Source organism: Hylobates moloch, unplaced genomic scaffold (assembly GCF_009828535.3).
Source record: "Hylobates moloch isolate HMO894 unplaced genomic scaffold, HMol_V3 SCAFFOLD_11, whole genome shotgun sequence".
NCBI lineage: Eukaryota > Metazoa > Chordata > Mammalia > Primates > Hylobatidae > Hylobates > Hylobates moloch.
Window position 1 is genome coordinate 75,932,701 of NW_026652286.1, and position 20,088 is coordinate 75,952,788.

The 20,088-nt window shown below is 36.6% G+C and overlaps 1 protein-coding gene across 4 annotated transcripts in view; it reads left to right on the top strand.

Annotated features, from left to right (window-relative positions):
* The window catches only part of DYNC2H1 (dynein cytoplasmic 2 heavy chain 1), a 388,044-nt gene that overhangs the window by 190,039 nt on the left and 177,917 nt on the right, over positions 1–20,088 (top strand). For all 4 annotated transcript variants that reach the window (XM_032167257.2, XM_032167258.2, XM_058446233.1 and 1 more), the window contains 4 exons: positions 1,467–1,598; positions 2,747–2,819; positions 18,432–18,592; positions 19,947–20,072. In XM_032167257.2, coding sequence (XP_032023148.1) covers positions 1,467–1,598; positions 2,747–2,819; positions 18,432–18,592; positions 19,947–20,072 — 492 coding nt within the window. The remainder of the gene's footprint in view (positions 1–1,466; positions 1,599–2,746; positions 2,820–18,431; positions 18,593–19,946; positions 20,073–20,088) is intronic.

A 20,088-nucleotide genomic window follows, 5' to 3' on the forward strand; every position in this document is an offset into this window, starting at 1 on the left:
TATACTGAAGATATAGCTCTTCTAAATTTCTCATTTGTTTTCATTGAAAATTCTTCACCTTTACAGATTTACATTTCTGATCTTACACCCCACTCTTGAAAAATTTGGGAAAAGAGAACACTGTTTGAGGTAGAGAGAATTAATGTGTTTGGGAAAGCCTCTGAAAGATGATATTGTTTAAAGTGAATATTGAACGTGGAATAGAAATTTGTGAGGTAGCAAAGAGGGTTAGAACATTTAGAGACAAATAGAGGCATTTACAAATAGAGGCATAAACAAATAGGGTTTAGAAAAACATTCTTTGTTTTTGGATTTGATACTGTTTTAGAAAAACAGAGCTCGACAGAATTTAAAACTGTGAAGATAAGTTTTATTGCCATAGGGGAAAAGAGATGTCAGTATAGTACTGGGCTCAATTCTGAATATAGCATGGACAAGTGGGAATTTGTAACCAAGAAGCAGGGTAAGGATTAGTGCTAGGGGTCAGTGAATAGAAAACTATTAAGTGGAAATGTCAGTGGCAAGTGGGGTTTCTGGCTAAACTGATTTAGCTGGTGAAGGCAGATCAAGATGATCAGATACCAACAGATAACAAGGGTGGGAGAGGAGGAATTTTTCTTTTTCTTTTTTTTTTTTTTTGAGTCAGAGTTTTGCTCTGTTACCCAGGCTGGAGTGCAGTGGCGTGATCTCAGCTCACTGCAACTTCTGCCTCCCGAGTTCAAGTGATTCTCCTGCCTCAGCCTCCCGAGTAGCTGTGATTACAGGCGCCCACCACCAGCCTGACTAATTTTTTTTGTATTTTTGGTAGAGATAGGGTTTCACCATGTTGGCCAGGCTGGTGTCAAACTCCTGACCTCAGGTGATCCGCCCGCCTTGGCCTCCCAAAGTGCTGGGATTACAGGTGTGAGCCACCGTGCCGGGCTGAGAGGAGGAATTTGATTGGATATTAAAGGTAGGGATTCTTGCTAAAGTTACTTAGCAAAATTCTTATTAAAATAGGATACTTACAAGGCAGGACACAAAGCCCCTGATTGAGGCCTAGTCAAAGAGAGCTCAGAGCAGCCTGACCAAAGTTTTGACAAAGAGAGTCTTTATCAATATTAATATGAAATTTGACATATTTAACATGACAATCCTTAAAATTTGCATTTGATCTTAATGACAGCATTTGTTTCCTTCACAAGGTTGAGATAGCTAGGTACAAATGTTTTTATATAGAGAAAGATTTAACTCATGAGTACTGATTTAGTACTACTTTGGAAGTGTATTTTAATTCTGGCTTTAATATTAGGTGAGTTTACCATAGTGTTGCCAACCTAGAAATAATTAGACAAGGCAACACAAAGTAGAAAATGAGTAATAAACATCAACTAATAATTGGTTCTCACTTTTAGTTTTTTTAAAAATAAATATATGTGCTTATATTTGCTTATAGCTCACTGTGTATGGCCATTTTTATTTTTTAGATTGCTCTCCCCAGTCTTTATCAGACCCTCTGCTTTGAAGATGCAGCTCTGTGGCGTACTTATTATAATAATTCAATGTGTGAGCAAGAGTTTCCATCTATTCTTGCAAAGAAAGTTTCCTTATTTCAGCAGGTAAAATTTAGTGTTATCTAAATGCAAAAAAGTGTTTAATGTTTCTCTTATTATTCAGAAGCCATTTAAAGGAAAGCAAAGCTTTTAGAGTGTTACTTTACCTTTAGTGGCATATTTGGGGAAGGGCTTGATGCTTTTGCCACCTTATTGACAATTAAATCACGCCAAAGTTTCTGGGTCTGGTTTCTCTCTCACTGTGGCTTTTTTTATTCCTTTTGCCTCAGACCCCAGGGGGATTTTGTAATAGGAAAAATGTATTTCAGAAAGAAACTAAGGCACAAATTGTACAAGTTTTATGATCATTTCCTAGAGTTATTTTTAAGGAAAAGACCTAATAGTGAGTAACAGGGGATTTTTTCCCATTCTATTTTAAAATAGAATGATGAAACCTACTGGCAGGTTCCACTCAAACTTTTTTGCTAGTCAAAAAGCTTAGAGTGGGAGAGCTCTTCAGAAGTTGAAGCTCCAGGAAATGACCTTTCCATTAATCTCTTCTCTGGATCTAACCCCTTTGTGTCTCCATATACAGTGAATTCTATTTCCCCAAGAGTGCTTAAACAAAAAGGAAAATGACTAAGAAAAAATTGGTTTGAAAACTTAAACATCTAGGAATATCATAGATATACATGAATCAGTAGTCCCAGCTACTTGGGAAGCTGAGGTGGAAGGATCACATGAGCTCAGGATTCGAGGCAGCAGTGAGATGTGATTGCACCACTGCACTCCAGCCTGGGTGACAGGGCGAGACGCTATTTCTTTTTTTTTTTTTTAAAGGTAAAAATAGTGATTTGAAAATTTTAGGGAGGATTTCCGGTTTCTGGGCCTCTGTTTGCTGTCAACAGAAATGCCTCATCTACATACCATGATTTTCACCTGCCATTTAGCCTTTTATTAGAGCCAGAAGACATTGCTAACCCTATGTTTAAATTTGATGATAGGCTTGAGGAAGTAAATGGATTTCAGTAATATTTTTGATATGTACTTGCTATATACCTATTTTGACAGTTTAAAGCATGGTAAATAATACGAAACAATAAGTGTTCCCATATTTTCTAAACATTTGTTTAATTAGTTAACATTAATTATTGTTCAGTTAAAGTGGTTGCAGCAACTTTATTCTTTACAAATACTCTGCATTTTATTTTAAGATTCTTGTAGTACAGGCGCTAAGACCGGACAGATTGCAAAGTGCCATGGCTCTTTTTGCATGTAAAACTCTGGGTAAGTGTGATGCTCTTCAAGAACTAGACCACTGACCTGAATTATTTGTTTTTAATTTACCTTTCATTTTATGTTAGCCTTAGTTTAGAAATGTTATAATGTCTCTTTTATTCATTCTGTTTATTTATCTTCCAATTTCTACCTGTTTTAGAAAAATAATTCTCGGCTGGGCATGGTGGCTCATCCTGTAACTGCCCAACAGGTTCACCTTGCCTGCTGCCTAGACAGAGCTGATTTAGCAAGACAGGAGAATTGCCATGGAGAAAGAGTAATTCACACAGAGCCGGCTGTCCGGGAGACCGGAGTTTTATTATTACTCAAATCAGTCTCCCCGAGCATTGGGGGTTGGAGTTTTTAAAGATGATTTGGTGGGTAGGGGCTTGAGAAGTGGGGAGTGCTGACTGGTCAGGTTGGAGATGAAATCATAGGGGGTTTCAAGTGAGGTTTCTTGCTGCCTTCTGTTTCTAGGTGGGATCACAGAAATGGTTAGGTTTTACAGTAGTGACGTTATCCCCAGGAGCCATTTGGAGACGTTCAGACTCTTGCAACCGAAGGCTGCGTTACCCTTAAACCATAATTTCTGATTTTGTAGCTAATTTGTTAGTCTGCAAAGGCAGACTAGCCCCCAGGCAAGAAGGGGGTCTTTTTGAAAAAGGGCTATTATGAATTTTGTTTCAGAGTCAAATCGAAACCACCTTTGCAAAAATTAAAACTGAGGAAATTATGACAGTGAATGAACTCAGGCCAAACTGACTCCATCTTGCTTCTAACCTTTAAGCTATCCTTGTTCGTTCTTGGGCACAGGCAGAACTAACCTTGGGAAGGAATTTAGTTTATGGTTTGACTCTGAAACAATATTGATAATAGCCCTTTCCCAAAAAGACCCACTTTTTTTTTTTTTTTAAGAAAATCAACAATACAGTTTAATGTACAGCAAATCCTCACTCACCGTTGGTAGGTTCTTGGAAGACCCACTTCTTGCTTGGGGATAAGTCTGCCTTTGTAGGACAAATAGGTTCACTATGAGATTAGAAATTATGGTTTAGGTACTGGGTGTGGTGGCTCACGCCTGTAATCCCAGCACTTTGAGAGGCCAAAACGGGCGGATCACTTGAGGTCAGGAGTTCAAGACCATCCTGCCCTACATGGTGAAACCCCGTCTCTACTAAAAAAAAAAAAAAAAAAAAAAAGAAAAGAAAGTAAAAGAAAAATTAGCCAGGCATGGTGGCGAGTGCCTGTTGTAATTACAGCTCCTCGGGAGGCTGAGGCAGGAGAAATGCTGGAACCCAGGAGGTGGAGGTTGCAGTGAGGAGATATCATACCACTGCACTCCAGCCTGGGCAACAGAGCGAGACTCAATCTCAAAAAAAAAAAGAAAAGGAAGAAATTATGGTTTAGGGGTCATGCAGCCTCGAGCTGCAAGAGTCTGAATGTCTTCAAATGGCTCCTGGGTATAACATCACTATTGTAAAACCTAAGATCAGTAGTTGAGATATTTTGCAGACCCTGCACTAGATGGATCAGCTGACACAACCTAGTCCGGTAATCTGGCTCAACCAATTCTGTGATCCCACCCAGGAATAGAAGACAGCAAGAAAACCTCACTTCACCCCCACTGTGATTCCATCTCCAACGTGACCAATCAGCACTCCCCACTTCCTAAGCCCCTACTCACCAAATCATCTTTAAAAACTCCAATCCTGAATGCTCAGGGAGGCTGATTGGAGTAATAATAAAACTCCAGTCTCCTGCACAGCCGGCTCTGTCTTGGTAAATCAACTCTGTCTGGGCAATAGGCAAGGTGAACCCATTGGGCACTAAAAAACCATAAACTAAATTCCTCCCCAAGGATAGTTCAGCCTGCATGCAGGAATGAACAAGGTCAGCTTAAAGGCTAGAAGCAAGATGGAGTCAGTTAGGTCTGATCTCTTCCACTGTCATAATTTCCTCAATTATAATATTTGCAAAGGTAGTTTCAGTACCTGTAATCTCAGCACATTTGGAGGCTGATGGGGGAGGATTGCTTGAGCCCAGTAGTTTGAGACCAGCCTGGGCAGCATAGTGAGACCTTGTCTTTAGTAAATATTAAAAAATGAGCCAGGCACGGTGGCATGTGCCTGTAGTTCCAGCTACTCAGGAGGCTGAAGTGGGAGGACTTCTTGAACACAGGAGTTCAAGGTTGCAGTGAGCTGTGATTCTGTCACCACACCCCAGCGTGAACAGCAGAGCAAGACCTTGTCTCAAAGAAAAAAAGAAAAATGATCCTCTTTGTTGGATATAACCCATATATAATGTTGAATTAAATTTGACATCCTATATTTAGTAACGGTATTTGGACTAGAGTGTTCCTCAATCCATTATGATTGGTGTCGTTACAAAAAGACATCCATGTAAAGACAGACATGCAAGGAGAGTATAATGTGATTATGAAGGCACGGATTCAAGTTGTGCAACTGCAAGCCAAGGAACACTGAAGATTTCTAGGCAACCACGAGAACCTAGGAAGAGATACGGATGTGTTCTTGTGAGGACACCAGTCGTGTTGGATTGAGGCACACTCTTGTCCAGTATGACCTCATTTGAAGTTAACATTCTATTTGCAATGGCCCTATTTTCAAAAAGGTGAACCTTTTGAGGGACAGGGGTTAGACTTCAACATATCTTTTTTTTGGGGGGGGGTTGGGGGGAGACACAATTTAACCCATAACACCTACCAACCAAGCTTTTCACATAATGCCTATCTTCTGCCTCACCCATACACACACAAATATTTTGAGTCACTTTTAGACTGGTCACCTGGTTGGTTAATGATGAGTATATGGAAATAAGTCTGGATATGTTCTGTGCTTTTGCTTACTTGTGCAGGGGGAGGAAATGTCACTATTTATTCACCTCTGATAGAATGTTTATGTACCAGATAACTTTTACTCATGTTTGGCAGAGTAATTATCCACCTTTCTTTTGGTTGCAAGTGATAGATACCCATATTAAACTCGCTTAAATGAATAAAGGGAATTTATTAGCTTAGGTATTCAGTACTCAGGAAAGAAGAGATAGGGCTGGCCTTTGGGTTAACTGGACTTAGACAACATCATGACTCAGACAATATCAGGAAACTCTGTCTTTGTCACAGCCTTGCAGTTTGTCTCTGTGTTTCTCTGCCCCCCTACTCCCATCTCTCTGTTTCTCCCTTTTTCTTTGTGTCTTTATCTCTCTCTTCCTCTCTTGTTGCTTTTAGACTCTCATTTTAATTTCTGCTTGTGTGTTGTCCTTAGTCTCAAGGGTTCATAATATTCTGGTTGATAAGACCGCTAACTTGCTGAGTTATATTTTAAAGCTTATGATGAAAGGAGAAAGATAACTTTTCCTTCCCAACTTCACCATCAAAAATCCGAGAGAAGGACTCTGATTTGCTCAATTTAGGTTACATATCCATCTCTGCAACTAATCACATCAGAAATATATGGAATTACATTTCTCCAAAAGCAGCCATGGATGGGGGAGTGGTTATTACCAGAAGTGAAGGAAGGGATGCTGGTACAAAACAATAGATATGCATGATAATCAGGCTACATATAACGTGTTTTAATTTTTATATTTATTGATAGTTTGATAGCTGACCTATTGATTTGTAAAGTGCAGCTGAGCATGGTGGCTCACGCCTATAATTCCAGCACTTTGGGAGACCAAGGTGGGCAGATCACCTGAGGTCAGGAGTTTGAGACCAGCCTGGACAACATGGTGAAACCCCGTTGCTACTAAAAATACAAAAATTATCCAGTGTGGTGGCAGGCGCCTGTAATCCCAGCTACTCAGGAGGCTGAGGTGGGACAATTGCTTGAGCCCACGAGGCGAAGGGTTGCTGTGAGCTGAGATCGTGTCACTGCACTCCAGTCTGGGCTACAGAGCAAGCCTCCGTCTCAATAACTAACTAACTAACTAAATAAATAAATAATTTTTTAAAGTGCATTTTGGGAGTCTAACTCCTTTAAGAGTTGTAAGTATATAACTTGATTCTGTAGCCGTTGGTGGAAATGTTCTGTAAATGTCTGTTAGATCTATTTGGTCTATAGTACAGATTAAGTCTAATGTTTCTTTGTTGATTTTCTATCTGGATGATCTGTCTAATGCTTATAGTGGAGTGTGGAAGTGCCCTGCTATTATTGTATTAGAGTCTATCTCTCTCTTTAGCTCTAATACTATTTACTTTATATCTGGATACTCCAGTGTTGGGTGTATAGATACTTACAATTCTTAAATTCTCCTGCTGAACTGACTTCTTTATCATTATACAATGACCTTTTTGGTCTCTTTCTATACTTTTTGTCTTGAAATCTCTTTTATCTGATGTAAGTGTAGCTACTCCTACTCTTTTTTTGGTTTCCATTTGCATGGAATATTTTTTCCATCTCTTCATTTTCAGTCTATATGAGTCTTTATATGTGAACTGAGTTTCTTGTAGGCAGCATATAGTTGGGTCTTAATTTTAATCTATTCAACCACTGTTTCTGTTTTACTTGGAGAATTTAGTCCATTTATATTCAGAGTTATTACTGATAGGAAAGGACTCTGGCTATTTTAGGAAAGGACTAACTACGGCTATTTTGTTATTTGTTTTCTGGTTGTTTTGTTAGTGTCTTCTTCTTCTGTTTTTTTTTTTTTTTTTTTCCTTTCTTCCTGTCTTCCTTTGTGTATAAGTGATCTTCTCTGGTAGTATATTTTAACTTCTTGCTTTTTTGTGTGTGTGTATCCATTATAAGTTTTTCCTTTGTGATTACTATGAGGCATGAAGAACACATAACCAGTGGATTTTAAACTGATGACAACTTAACTCTGATAACAAAGAAAAGAAAATAAAAACAAACCAAGCAAAAAGAAAAAATTTACACTTAAACTCAATTCCCTTTCCCCAATTTTGGGGATTTTTTTGGTCTCAATTTATATCTTCCTATATTGTCTATCTCTTAACACTTTATTGTAGTTATTATTTTTGATAGGTATCTTTCAGACTTCATAATAAAGATACGAATGGTGATATACTTTGAATATACGTCCCTAGCAAATCTCACGTTGAATTGTAATCCCCAGTGTTGGAAGTGGGGCCTGATGGGAGGTATTTGAGTCATGGGGGCAGATCCCTTGTGGCTTGGTGCTGTCCTCACAATAGTGAGTGAGTTCTCTCAAGACCTGGTTGTTTAAGCATGTGGCACCACCCTCCCTACTCTCTTGCTCCTGCTTTTGCCATGTAACATGCAAGCTGCTGTTCTCACCATGTGAGATGCCTGCTTCTCCTTTGCCTTCTGCCATCAGTGACAGCTCTCTTGAGGCCCCCACAGAAGCCTAGTAGGTGCTGGTACCATGCTGGAAGAATCATGAGTCAATCAAATCTCTTGTCTTTTTAAATTAGCCCATCTCAGGTATTTCTTTATAGCAACACAAGAATGCCTAACACAAGTGACTTACACACCACAATTACAGTGTTAGCATTTTCTGTATTTGTCTGTATACTTAACTTTTACCAGTGACTTTTATACCTTCAGATGATTTCTTGTTGCTTGACAATCCTTTTCTTTTAAATTGAAGAATTCCCTTTATAGTTCTGGTGTTGGTGACATGTTTTAGCTTTTGTTTGCCTGGGAAAGTTTTCATTTCTTTTTTATGTTTGAAGAATGATGTTGCTGGATATAATATTCTAAGTCAAAAGCTTTTTTTTTTGCCTTTAGCACTCTGAATATGTCATCCCCCTCCCTCCTGGCATATGAGGGTTCCACTGAGAAATGTGCTGCCAGACATATGGAGCTTCTTTATATGTTATTTGCTTCTTTTGTCTTGCTGCTTTTAGAATCTTTTCTTTGTCCTTGGCCTTTAAGAGTGATTATTATATGCCTTGAAGAAGTCTTATTTAGATAAATCTGTTAGTGATTTTGACTGTCTTGTACATGGATATTCTTATCTTTCTCTATGCTAGGCAAGTTCTCTGTTATTATTTCTTTGAATAAACTTTATATCCTGATCTCTTTCTTCACATCTTCTTCAAGGCCAATAACTTATAGATTTGTCCTTTTGAAGTTATTTTTTAGATCTTGTAGGCATACTTCATCCTTTTTATTCTTCTTTCTTTTTTATCTGTATTTTCATGTTTTCAGACTCACTAATTTATTCTTCTGCTTGATAAATTCTGCTATTGAGACACTGATGCATTTTTCAGTTAATTGTATTTTTCAGCTCTAGGAATTGTTTTTATAAAATTATTTGAATCTCTTTATTAAATTTATCTGATATAGGCCAGCCACAGTGGCTCACACCTGTAATCTCAGCACTTTGGGAGGCCGAGTTGGGTGGATCACTTGAGGTCAGGAATTCAACACCAGCCTGGCCAACATGGTAAAACCCCATCTCTACTAAAAATATAAAAATTAGCCAGGCATGGTTTCAGGCACCTGTAATATCAGCTACTTGGAAGGCTGAGGCAGGAGAATTGCTTGAATCTGGGAGAGGCAGAGGTTGCACTGAGCCGAGATTACACCACTGCATTCCAGCCTGGGCTAGTGAGAGTGTCTCAAAAAATTTTTTTCTCTTATGTAATTCTGATTCATTCTCTGTGTTATCTTAAAGTTAATTGCATTTCCTCAAGACAGCTATTTTGAATTTCTTGTCGGAGAGGTTACATATCTCTGTTACTTCAAGATTGGTGACTGGTGCCTTATTTAGTTCATTTGCTGAGGTCATGTTTTCTTGGATGTTTCTGATGCTTGTGGACCTTCATCATTGTCTGGACATTGAAGAGTTAGATATTTATTCCAGTCTTCAGAGTCTGTACTTGTTTTTACCTATTCTTGAGAGGGCTTTCTAGGAATCCAAAGGAGACTGAGTGTTGTTACCTAAGCCTGTTTTCACTAAAGCTGTTTTAGCACTATTGGGAACCCTAAGCCCAAGAACTCTGTGACTCTTGCAGACTCCTAGAAACACAACAGCCTTGGTGGACTTGAGGAAGATAAGGGAGAATTCTCTGGGTTCCTAGACAAAATCTTTTGCTCTCTTTCCTCTCTGTTCCCCAAGCAAAAGGATTCTTTCTCTATGCTGGGTTGCCTCGAGTTTGGGGAGAGGTGATATGGGCTCTGCCTTGACCACCACAGCTGGCACCATGCTGAGTCATACCTGAAGCCTCAAGCCTTCCACACCAGCACAGTACTGAGGCTTGCCCAAGGCCTGTGACCACTACTGCTTGGCTGTCACTGATGTTCATTCAATACCTGAGGCTACTTTAGTCAGCAGGTTATAAGCCAGCAGATTCCCTTCTGGCCCAGAATGGATCTTGAAACATCAACTAAGGAGCAAAGGCCTGGAATCATAGACTTCAGGAATCTTCCTGGTGCTTTATTTTCCTGTGACTGGGCTTGTGTCCAGTTTGCAAGACATAATCCTCTGTACTCTTCTCTTGCCTTCCTCCAAAGAGAAGGAACGTGTCCATGTGCTGCATTGCCTGAAGTTGAGAGAGTGGTGATGCAAGTACTCTTGTGAGCTGCTGCAATTGGTGTTCAACTGGGTCACACCGCAAGCCCACTACTATGGACACCAGAATAGCACCAGGGCTTGCCCAAGGACTGCAGTCACTGTGTCCTGACTGCCACTCAGATTTATTTGGGCCCTCAGGCCATTTAATTAGCTAGTGGTGAAGATGACTGGGACTTGATTTCCTCCTTCTGAAGTAGAGGACTTCCCTCTGGCCCAGGGCTGCTTTATATGCTCCTTCCATGGGCACTGGTAGAATTGTGCCTGGTAATGAGGAGGAAATTAAAGAAAGAAAAAGAAAAAGAAATAAGCTTTCCTGTATTACGCTGACTTATCCTAGAAGCAGCAACAGGCACAGCCCAGACCCAGGAAAAGCCTAGATAAACAACTATCTGCGAAGCTAGGACACAAAGGAATGTTCTCTGGAGAATCTCCCAGCACTCCCTCAACATAGGGAGGAGAAAAACAAATTTTTCTTTCTCTTATGAGTTTATAGATTACTGTTCTTTGTAACTAATAACTTCAAGTATTCTGTTTTATCTAAGTGGTACAATGAAGGTAATGAGCCATCTGAGAAGGCCTGAGCTATAACCACCTGGGCACCATAGTGAAGGTTATGAAATAAGCCCATGCAAGACACTAGAGCAAAACCTAGATAACAGCCATCTGGGCTGAATAGCAAGGGTCATGTGTAATTCTGAGTTATGCACCTGTCACAATTTGATTAACTGCCTTTGTTCTGCCTCTGGATGCTTGCTTTCACACTACTGTCCATCCTGCTTCAAGTTAGCTCACTCCCTTTTTGAAGGGTGTATAAGGGTCAAGAGCTGTCTTTGTTCTCGGCCCAGTCTCAGGATGTTAATCCACTGGGTCTGAGTGCCCTCAATAAAATCCTCCTACTTTACTACAAGATCTCTCTGGTCCTCCTGATTCCTGCAACAGTATTGTGTTCCGCTCAGTGACAGGACCACACTGAGTTCCAATGCAAAGTCACACTCACTTCACTTTCCTCCCATATTCACACAGATTCTCTCTGTGCTGTGCTGCCTGTGGTTGGGGTAGGGGTGGTATAGGCAATCCAAGACTGTTCTTCTCACTCTCTTCAATGCCTCTTTCCTTGTGAGTCTATTGAAATCAGCTGCTGTGATCACTCACTAGATTTTTTGGTTTGTAGGAAGGTGTTTTCTTGCGTGGATAGTTGTTCAATTTGATGTTCCTGCAGGGACAATTGCTGGAGGATTCTATTTGGCCATCTTGCTCTGCCTCCTTCTTAACTGTTGATTCTAAAGACTGAAATAGTTGGAAAAAAGATGCTGGTGTCCATGTTTGGAAATGCTTTTGAATATACTTTATCTTGTTACTGGAAAAATTAACATGTTCCCAAATTTGGATACACATGGTGAGTAATAACTGTATAATACACATCTAAGAATATGGAAAACAGTTGTCCCTGTATTTAGCACTAAAATTAGTTGATTGAAGTAGCCTTTTACTAGCATTTTTGAGAAAATAGAAGCAATAAGACAAAAATTCTTCATTTCCCATCAACACATCTACCATTTGCCTTAGTACTCATACTCATTCTGCTTTCCTTTCTCTTACTATGAATGAATGTCTTTGCTGTAATCAAAGGTCAACTCATTTACTATTTTCTTCTTCATTTCTGCCATTATCATCTTCTCCCACATCATGAATTTCACCTTCTTGCTGGATCTTTTTTTTTTTCAGCATACAAATATATTTTAGTATCATCTGTCTTAAAAATACCTCCCTTGGTCTCAGACCCTTTTCTAGCCTCTATCCTATTTTTTACTTCTTACTAAACTCAAAGTTGTCCATTTCTTTCTAGAACACATTCTTCTCTTGATTGTTATGTTTCTTTTTTCATTCCCCAACCCTCTTAGGCTGTTCCTTCTTACTTTCCTTTACTGGCTTCTTGTCTGCATGTCTTCTAAGTGTTAGAGTACTTTTCTTTTTCACTATAGTTTTGCCCTGGGTTTTATTCTTTCATTATTACACATTCTCTCTGTAGGTGACCTTACCCAATCCCTGGATTTAAATATCATTCTTAAATTATTGACTCATATCTCTTATTTCCAGCCCTGGAATTCTAGGCTTGTGTATTTAATGCTTATTTGATGTTTTTATATTAAAAACATCAAAAATAAATATCTCAAATTTAATGTGATCAGTACAGAACTTTTGATTTGTTTATACTAGCATCTACTCAGTTGTTTAATCCAAAACCCCAAAAGTACAGTCATGTGTTGTTAAACAGTTAACAGTTTAACAGGTTTGTTTAACAAAAGTACAGTCATGTGTTGTTAAGCAGTTGTTTAACAGTTTTACAGTGTTGTTTAACAAAAGTACAGTCATGTGTTGTTAAACAGTTGTTTAACAGTTTAACTGTGTTGTTTAACAAAAGTACAGTCATGTGTTGTTTAACAGTGGGGATGCATTCTGAGAAATGTGTCAGGCAGTTTCATTGTGTGAATATCATAGAGTATACATAAACCTTGATTGTACACCCTTATACACACCTAGGCTGTGTAGTATAACCTATTGCTCTTAGGCTACAAACCTGTGCAGCATGTTACTGTGCTGAATGCTATAGGCAATTGTAACACAGTGGTAGGTATTTGTGTCTCTAAACATAGCAAAGATACAGTAAAAATACAGCATTATAATCTTATGGAACCACCATGACATATGTGGTCCATCATTGATTGAAAAGTCATTATGCAGCTCATGTAATTCTTTCCTCTCTTTTCTTTCTTTCTATACTCAATCTACACCAAATTCTTTTGGTTTCAACTCTAAAACTAATTCTGAATTCATTTTATTTGCTTTATTGGTACCAACCTAATACAAGCTATCATCAGCTCTCAATTACTGCCATACCTTTTATTTGTTGTCTCTATCTTCAGAGTATATCCAGAATCCAGTCACTTCTCAGACCTTTAGGACTTTCTACCACTTTGTTTAAGCCACTTTTATATAAGCGAGATTATTACTATTCAGGCTTCTATTCTTGCCCATTTTAAGTCTATCCTCAACATAGCAGCTAAGTGCCTTTCGAAATATAAATTAGATCATATCGCTTCTCTGCTCCAGCTCTTCTGATGGAATGTGACGTCTCATCTTCTTCGGAATCCTTATAATGTCCTACAAGGTCTTACCCTCAGATCTTATCGTGTAACCACTCTTGACCCTTGCTCAGTTCTTTACCAACATAATAATCTTTTTCTTGTTTTTTTACTGCTGTAAGTATGTTTCTGGAATATCAGAACCTTTGCACTTGCTGTTCCTATTGCTCAAATGCATGTTAAAATAAAACAGGACCCTTTTCAGAGAGGTTCTTAAGAGAGGTTTTTTTTTTCCTACCCATTTAGTCTTTAATAATGTGGTTTTTGTGCCACATTGCACATAACCCTTTCTTACTGATTTTATAGTTTGACTCGCTATCAACTCCTTGAAATACTTATGGTACTATTTCATCTCCAGGTCAAATGACATTTAAGGTTTAATGGCATTAATTAAAAACCTCATATTATGTATATATTCAGATGCTTTGAAAGTTTAATACACTTTTAAAATCATACTATTTCTAAGCAAAAATTATGTTTACTATTGTATGGCTGTATAACTTTGTATTTGGTCAGGTAGCTTTATTAAATTGTTTTAATGTAAAATTGGAGTTTTTTTCAGGAATAAGTTTTAAAAATTCAAATTACTGGAGAACAACAGCCACTTCCCTCTTTTTAATCAAATTTTAGAGCTTTGATTTTAAATGTAATTTCTCAAGCATCATTCATATGGAAAGATCTTTATTAAGTTTTAGCAACTTTTTATAATCTATAAACCTTAAAATAGTAAGTTAAAAAGATGTATTTATGAAAGTAGTTTTGATTTGAATATTTAAATTAGTATAGCAGTCCTCAAAGCTTTTAGGGATGCCTGTTTAATATGATTCTACAAAGCAAGACGTATGTGCTGGCAAAATCTACTACATTACTTTTTAGAAATGGTAGTGACCAGATGCAAGTATTCTTACTTCTGTAATTCTGATATAATTTTGACTTAAAAAAACTATCATGAGGAGTATATTATACTATGTGTATTGAGGTATTGGAAATATAAAGAGGCATGTCCCCATAACTACAGGAACCAGAAATGTTTAAAGTTTCTTCATCTAAATGTTATTTTTGAACTATGCATCTTTCCTAGTTTTACAGTTCTGTACCTCTCTTATAGCATCATCCCATCCCATGCACCTTGCTTTCATAGCTCAATTTGTCTTATCAAGTCTGTGTCTAAAAGAAAGAAAGACATAAGGATATGTGTATTCATTTTCTGTTGCTGCTAGAAATTTATCAGGTTTAAACAATGCCCAGTTATCATCTTCTGCAGGTCAGAAACCTGATGGGCTCACCAGGTTTCTTTGTTCCAAGTTTTGGAAGCCCTGGGGAAAATCCACTTCCAAACTCATTCAGGTTCAGCCCTATTCAGTTTTAGGAGTGAGGTCCCCATTTTCTTTCTGTCTTTTGGTGTCATTCTCAGCTTTTAGATGCCAGTTGGTATTTAGCCTTCCTCCATCCTTAAAGCCAGCATTAGCAGATTGATTCCTTTGCGTGCTTCATATCACTCCTGTTTCTCTTTTCTGCTACACTTCTTTGACTCTAACTAGAGAAACTGCTCCACTTTTAAGGGGTCAATTGATTAGCTTGGCCCACCTGAATAACACAGGATAATCTTCTTACTTTTAGGTTCATGACCTTAGTTATATTTGCAAAGTCCCTTCACAGCAGTACTTAGTTTAGTTTTTGATTGAATAACCAGGGCTTAGGATTCTTGAAAGAGATATCTTTAGAATTCTGCCTACCACAACATATTTGACTTTTTTACTTGTTTCTAGGGTTGAGTACTATTCCATTTCTAAAGTGCAGTTTCCCATTTAATTGGTTCACATATATTGGGTTAGGTAGTGGCTGTTGATTTTCCTCTTTTTATTGATGTTTGTGGTACATTTTTACAATTTTTTTCTCATGAAAGAAAGGTAATTTTATACATCTGATACTTATCAGCTCTTTGTTATGGAGGATGAGAGGAATGAAAAAGAATGAATCTATTATACTTACTACGTATAATAGTTTTGATAATCTGCCACTTTCTTTACTCAGGTACCTGCAAAGTACGGGAGTCAATTTGTTCCTTTTTAAACTGCAAGTTATTTCTTTTTATTATCTCAGTATTGTATTTGCATAAAATAAAAACAATAAAGGTTTAAGTTATTCCTTTGTCTTATTCTTATATTTTGAAGGAAATGCTGTTATTTATTTTTTAAATTATGATCAGAATATAAAGTTCCAGTGATTTCCAAATAGTTTTACATGATAATTCACAGTGCAATTATTATTTTTGGCTCTCTAACTATATTAAATAGTTTTGAATGATTCATATTGATGATTCTGATGGTATCATGAATCAGAATTATTTGGATTGATAAAACCCATATACTCAGTTCACTTAAAGTACAACAGAAATTTTGCTGGAATTTTGTGGGCAGGATGGCTAACATATAATTCCAAGTAACATGAATGTCACCTGTGTTATATTAAATGACAAGGTATTTTTCATGATTTTTTTCTCCAACTCAAAATGTTTTATTGCTTTCAAATATTGTGTAAAATGAATTAATGGACATATATTTATATCCTGTGGGATTTTAAAATTAAAAGTTATAATTGAATTTGCTAGGCTCTGGATATAAAGTAGTGAAAGATTCAGTATGATTCTTGCCCTCATGAAGTTTACAGTGTACATTGGTTAAATAAACAAGTGGTATGGTAATCTGCATTTTAGCTTTTTTAGACAGTTTTTGTATTGGCATATATTTTCCAAATAAAACACACTTAAGTCAGTAAGTAGTTATTTTAAATGAAAATATTTTATATAGTTTGACATTTTTATTGTATAATACATAGTAATTACAGGAGTATCAGAAAATGCATAGACATGAAAAGAAAATGAGAAACACCTGGTATTCCATCATTAGCACTGATTATTGTTAACATTTCTATGTATGCCTTTGTTTTCTTTTTATGCACATAGAAGTGTATACATTACAATATGGAATTATTGCCAAAGCTCTTGAATAGTCTGATTTTTCTGTAAATTATCTTTTACCTCAACATGTTTGTAACTTCAGTTTCAATGTATGGCTATCAGAAATTACTCAGACTCCTGTTAGAAACTCAATTTCTACCAATTTTTAGCTAATATCAACAGCTACAATGAAAAGCCCTTGTACATGCTTCTGCATCCACATCCTGAATTGTTTCTTAAATTATTCTAATTTTAATTACTGATCAAGGCCATGTACATTTTTAAGACTTTTGATACACTCTATTAAATCAGACAATATATTTAATTGGCCTAGATGTTTATTGAGTTAATGAATAAATAAGTGAATGCTTGAATTAATGGAAATATTTCTTACTACATTGCAAGTACATAAGAATTCTTTATTGCTAAATTTAAATTGCTAACAATTGAATAGTTGTTAGCAATTTAAACGTAGTTAAAAAGAAAATTTATAAAATTTGCCTCTAAAAGCAATTCATCAATTTTAAGTGGCTCTTGGAGTAAATTTCACCTGTTATTAGGAATATTTCTGCCTTTGGAAATTCTTAGCATTATGGGTTGCTGTTGTGAAGAATAGACAAGGGTGCTGCTTTAGGCGTGAAATGTATCTTTTCAGGTTGGTTATCTAGAATTGTCTCTTTTGACCCATTATGATAACATCGAATTTATATTTTAAAGTGTTTACTATTCTTAATTCTGTAAGGATGTCCATATCTGAGGTGCAGTCTTGTCTATTCACTTCTATTTTTGAGAATATATGGAAGCCCTTCTCGCCCATGTACTCATTCAGTTACATTCTCCTAATTTTTCCTTTATTTTTAAACTCCTGTGTAACACTCATTTTAGCTCAATTCAAACAAGTATATTTTAAATTATTAATTGACATGAGCCTTTTCAGTTGGGCCTTTATGAAATACATTAATAATGGAAACGTTCAAGTTTTAGCAGAAGAGATTTAAATATAATAGCAAAATTATAATCTCTTATCTGAATAGGACTTTATAGTTTGTGAAGGGCTACAGAGCAGAAAAATCACAGATGAATTGTTTAAATATAGTTAGTGGTGGCAGCTGGGTGCCCTTTGGCAAGATAATCAATTTCTTTGAGTATTAGTTTTCTTACCTATAAAATTAATATAGTGATATTTGTTCCTCAGGATCATTGTATGGTTTATATATCATTTCAATAAACTACCCGGTATAATGCTTAGTATTCAGTAGGTGATGAATAAATGGAATTTGTTAAAATTATTATAGTTATTTTGCTTCCAAAGTACCTGTGGATTGCTTTATCCTTGTTTTGCAATTGAGGAAACTGAGGCACAGTGCATTTTAATGATTTGCATAGAGTCATTTGGCTAACAAATATAAACTGACAGCTATGTACTGCTGTCTTAAATTAAGCATTATTTTCACTCTCCATACAACTTTTTTTCCCCATAACACATGGGCATAAGAAATAACTTTTTGGCCTGTATCATGCCAGTGGAATCATTTACTCAGATCATGAGTACTCTGATTCCCCATATGCATGACACAGAGTAGGCACTCAGCTATCATTTCAGTTAATGAATTGTATTGTACTGATGAGATATATAGATTGATGGTTGGATTCAGTCTTCTCTTGCATTGTGGTCTCAACTTACAATACAGCTACAGGCCTGTATTGTGGTCTCAATTTACAATACAGATGTTAAATGTGGTAATCAGGGTACCTACCTCATAGCATTGTAATAAGAAGATGATATCATACATGGAAAACATTTAGAAAAATGCCTGGCACCTTAAGCATAAAACCAATGTTGGCTATTACTAGTATATGATTTTAGAGTAGAAAAACTTTAATATGAGATTATAACTCACCTGGGTATTCTCTATTATATATCATATAATTAGATTTAATACACTTTTTAATGCATACTGCTTTTATTTTTAATTTTTAAAATATATATTTTAGGACTGAAAGAGGTGTCCCCACTGCCTCTAAATCTCAAACGTTTATACAAAGAGACACTGGAAATTGAACCCATCTTGATAATTATTTCTCCTGGTGCTGATCCTTCTCAGGAACTTCAAGAACTTGCTAATGCTGAAAGAAGCGGAGAGAGTTATCACCAGGTAAGTACATATTGTCCCGCTGTTTTTGTTTTTGCTATTGCTGTTCCCACACTTGATGATATTGGTCAAATGGACATTTTTTGTTGTGATAAGCCAAATAATGCCCTGAAAAATGTCTATGTCCTAATCCTTAGAACTGTGGATATGTTATTTTCCATGGCAAAAGAAACTTTGCTGATGTAATTAAGGACCTTCAGATGGGAAGAGTAGCGTGGATTAGCCAGGTGGACCCAATATAAAATCACAAAGGTTTTTTTTTTTTTTTTAAATAAGAGGGAGGCAGGTGAGGCAAGAGTGAAGATAGGCGATATAATGACGTAAGTAGAGGTCAGAGAAGTGAGAAGACGCTGTGCTACTGGCTTTGAAGATGGAGGAACGGGCCATAAGGAAAGAAATGTAGGTGGCTTCCAGAAACTGGAAAATAACAAGGGAAGAATTATCTTTTAGAGCCTTTAGAAAGAACATAGCCCTGTAGTAGCACCTTTGTTTTCAAACCCAGACCCTTGATTTTAGACCAGTGAAACTTCTGGCCGCCAGAAGTTTGATGGTAATTTAAGGCACTAAATCTGTTGTAATTTCTTAAAGCAGCTATAGGAAATTCATACATTTGCTACCGTTTTGAGAATTATTTTTTAAATTTTACTTGGATGCTTTTATAATAAATCACAGTAATGTTTATTTACACTTTATTTACCTGAACTGAAAGAAATACAGAAAATTTTGAGTAAAATGTATTCTTTGTAATGCCATTTTTTTTCCCTGAGGTAGGAACTTTTGTTTGTTCAGGGTGCCTTTTTTTCAATTTGCATGTAAAATTGAAAATGAAATGTGTTAATTCACCCTCAATTTTTAACAAGTGAATACATCTTTTTCACGGGGAAAATAATTAATAATGATTTTTTAAACAACTGAATACTTCATAGCAACCAAAAATTGAAAAGTAAAAATTCTACAAAGAAAAATATAAATGAAAGATAGCAAAATAGCAGTGCTGTTAGACTCAGGTGTACAGGTTTTACACTAAGTCTAGAGAGTTCTAGTCAATCTTAGTTATAGGAGATTAGTTTATACATTAGGTCAATATTCAGTTATCAGTGAGGGATCTTAGGAAGGGAAGCTCTACAGATTGTACCTGTTACTAGTGATTTTGGCAGGAAGGTTAAACTATTCATATAAGCTTTTAATTATTTAACAAAGATTAATTTCTGGTATTAGTTTGATTCTTCTTCCAAATTTATTATTAAAGCCAGTTAGGAAGGTTTAGGGATTACTATTATTGAATCTCATACTGTTATATTACAACATGTTAGCAGATCTGTTTTTTAAATTTTGTTTGTTTTTTTTGCTTTTGCAGGTTGCCATGGGTCAAGGTCAAGCTGATTTAGCAATTCAAATGCTAAAAGAATGTGCCCGCAATGGAGACTGGCTCTGTTTGAAGAACTTACATCTTGTGGTATCTTGGCTGCCAGTTCTGGAAAAGGTAGATTCAGATAAAT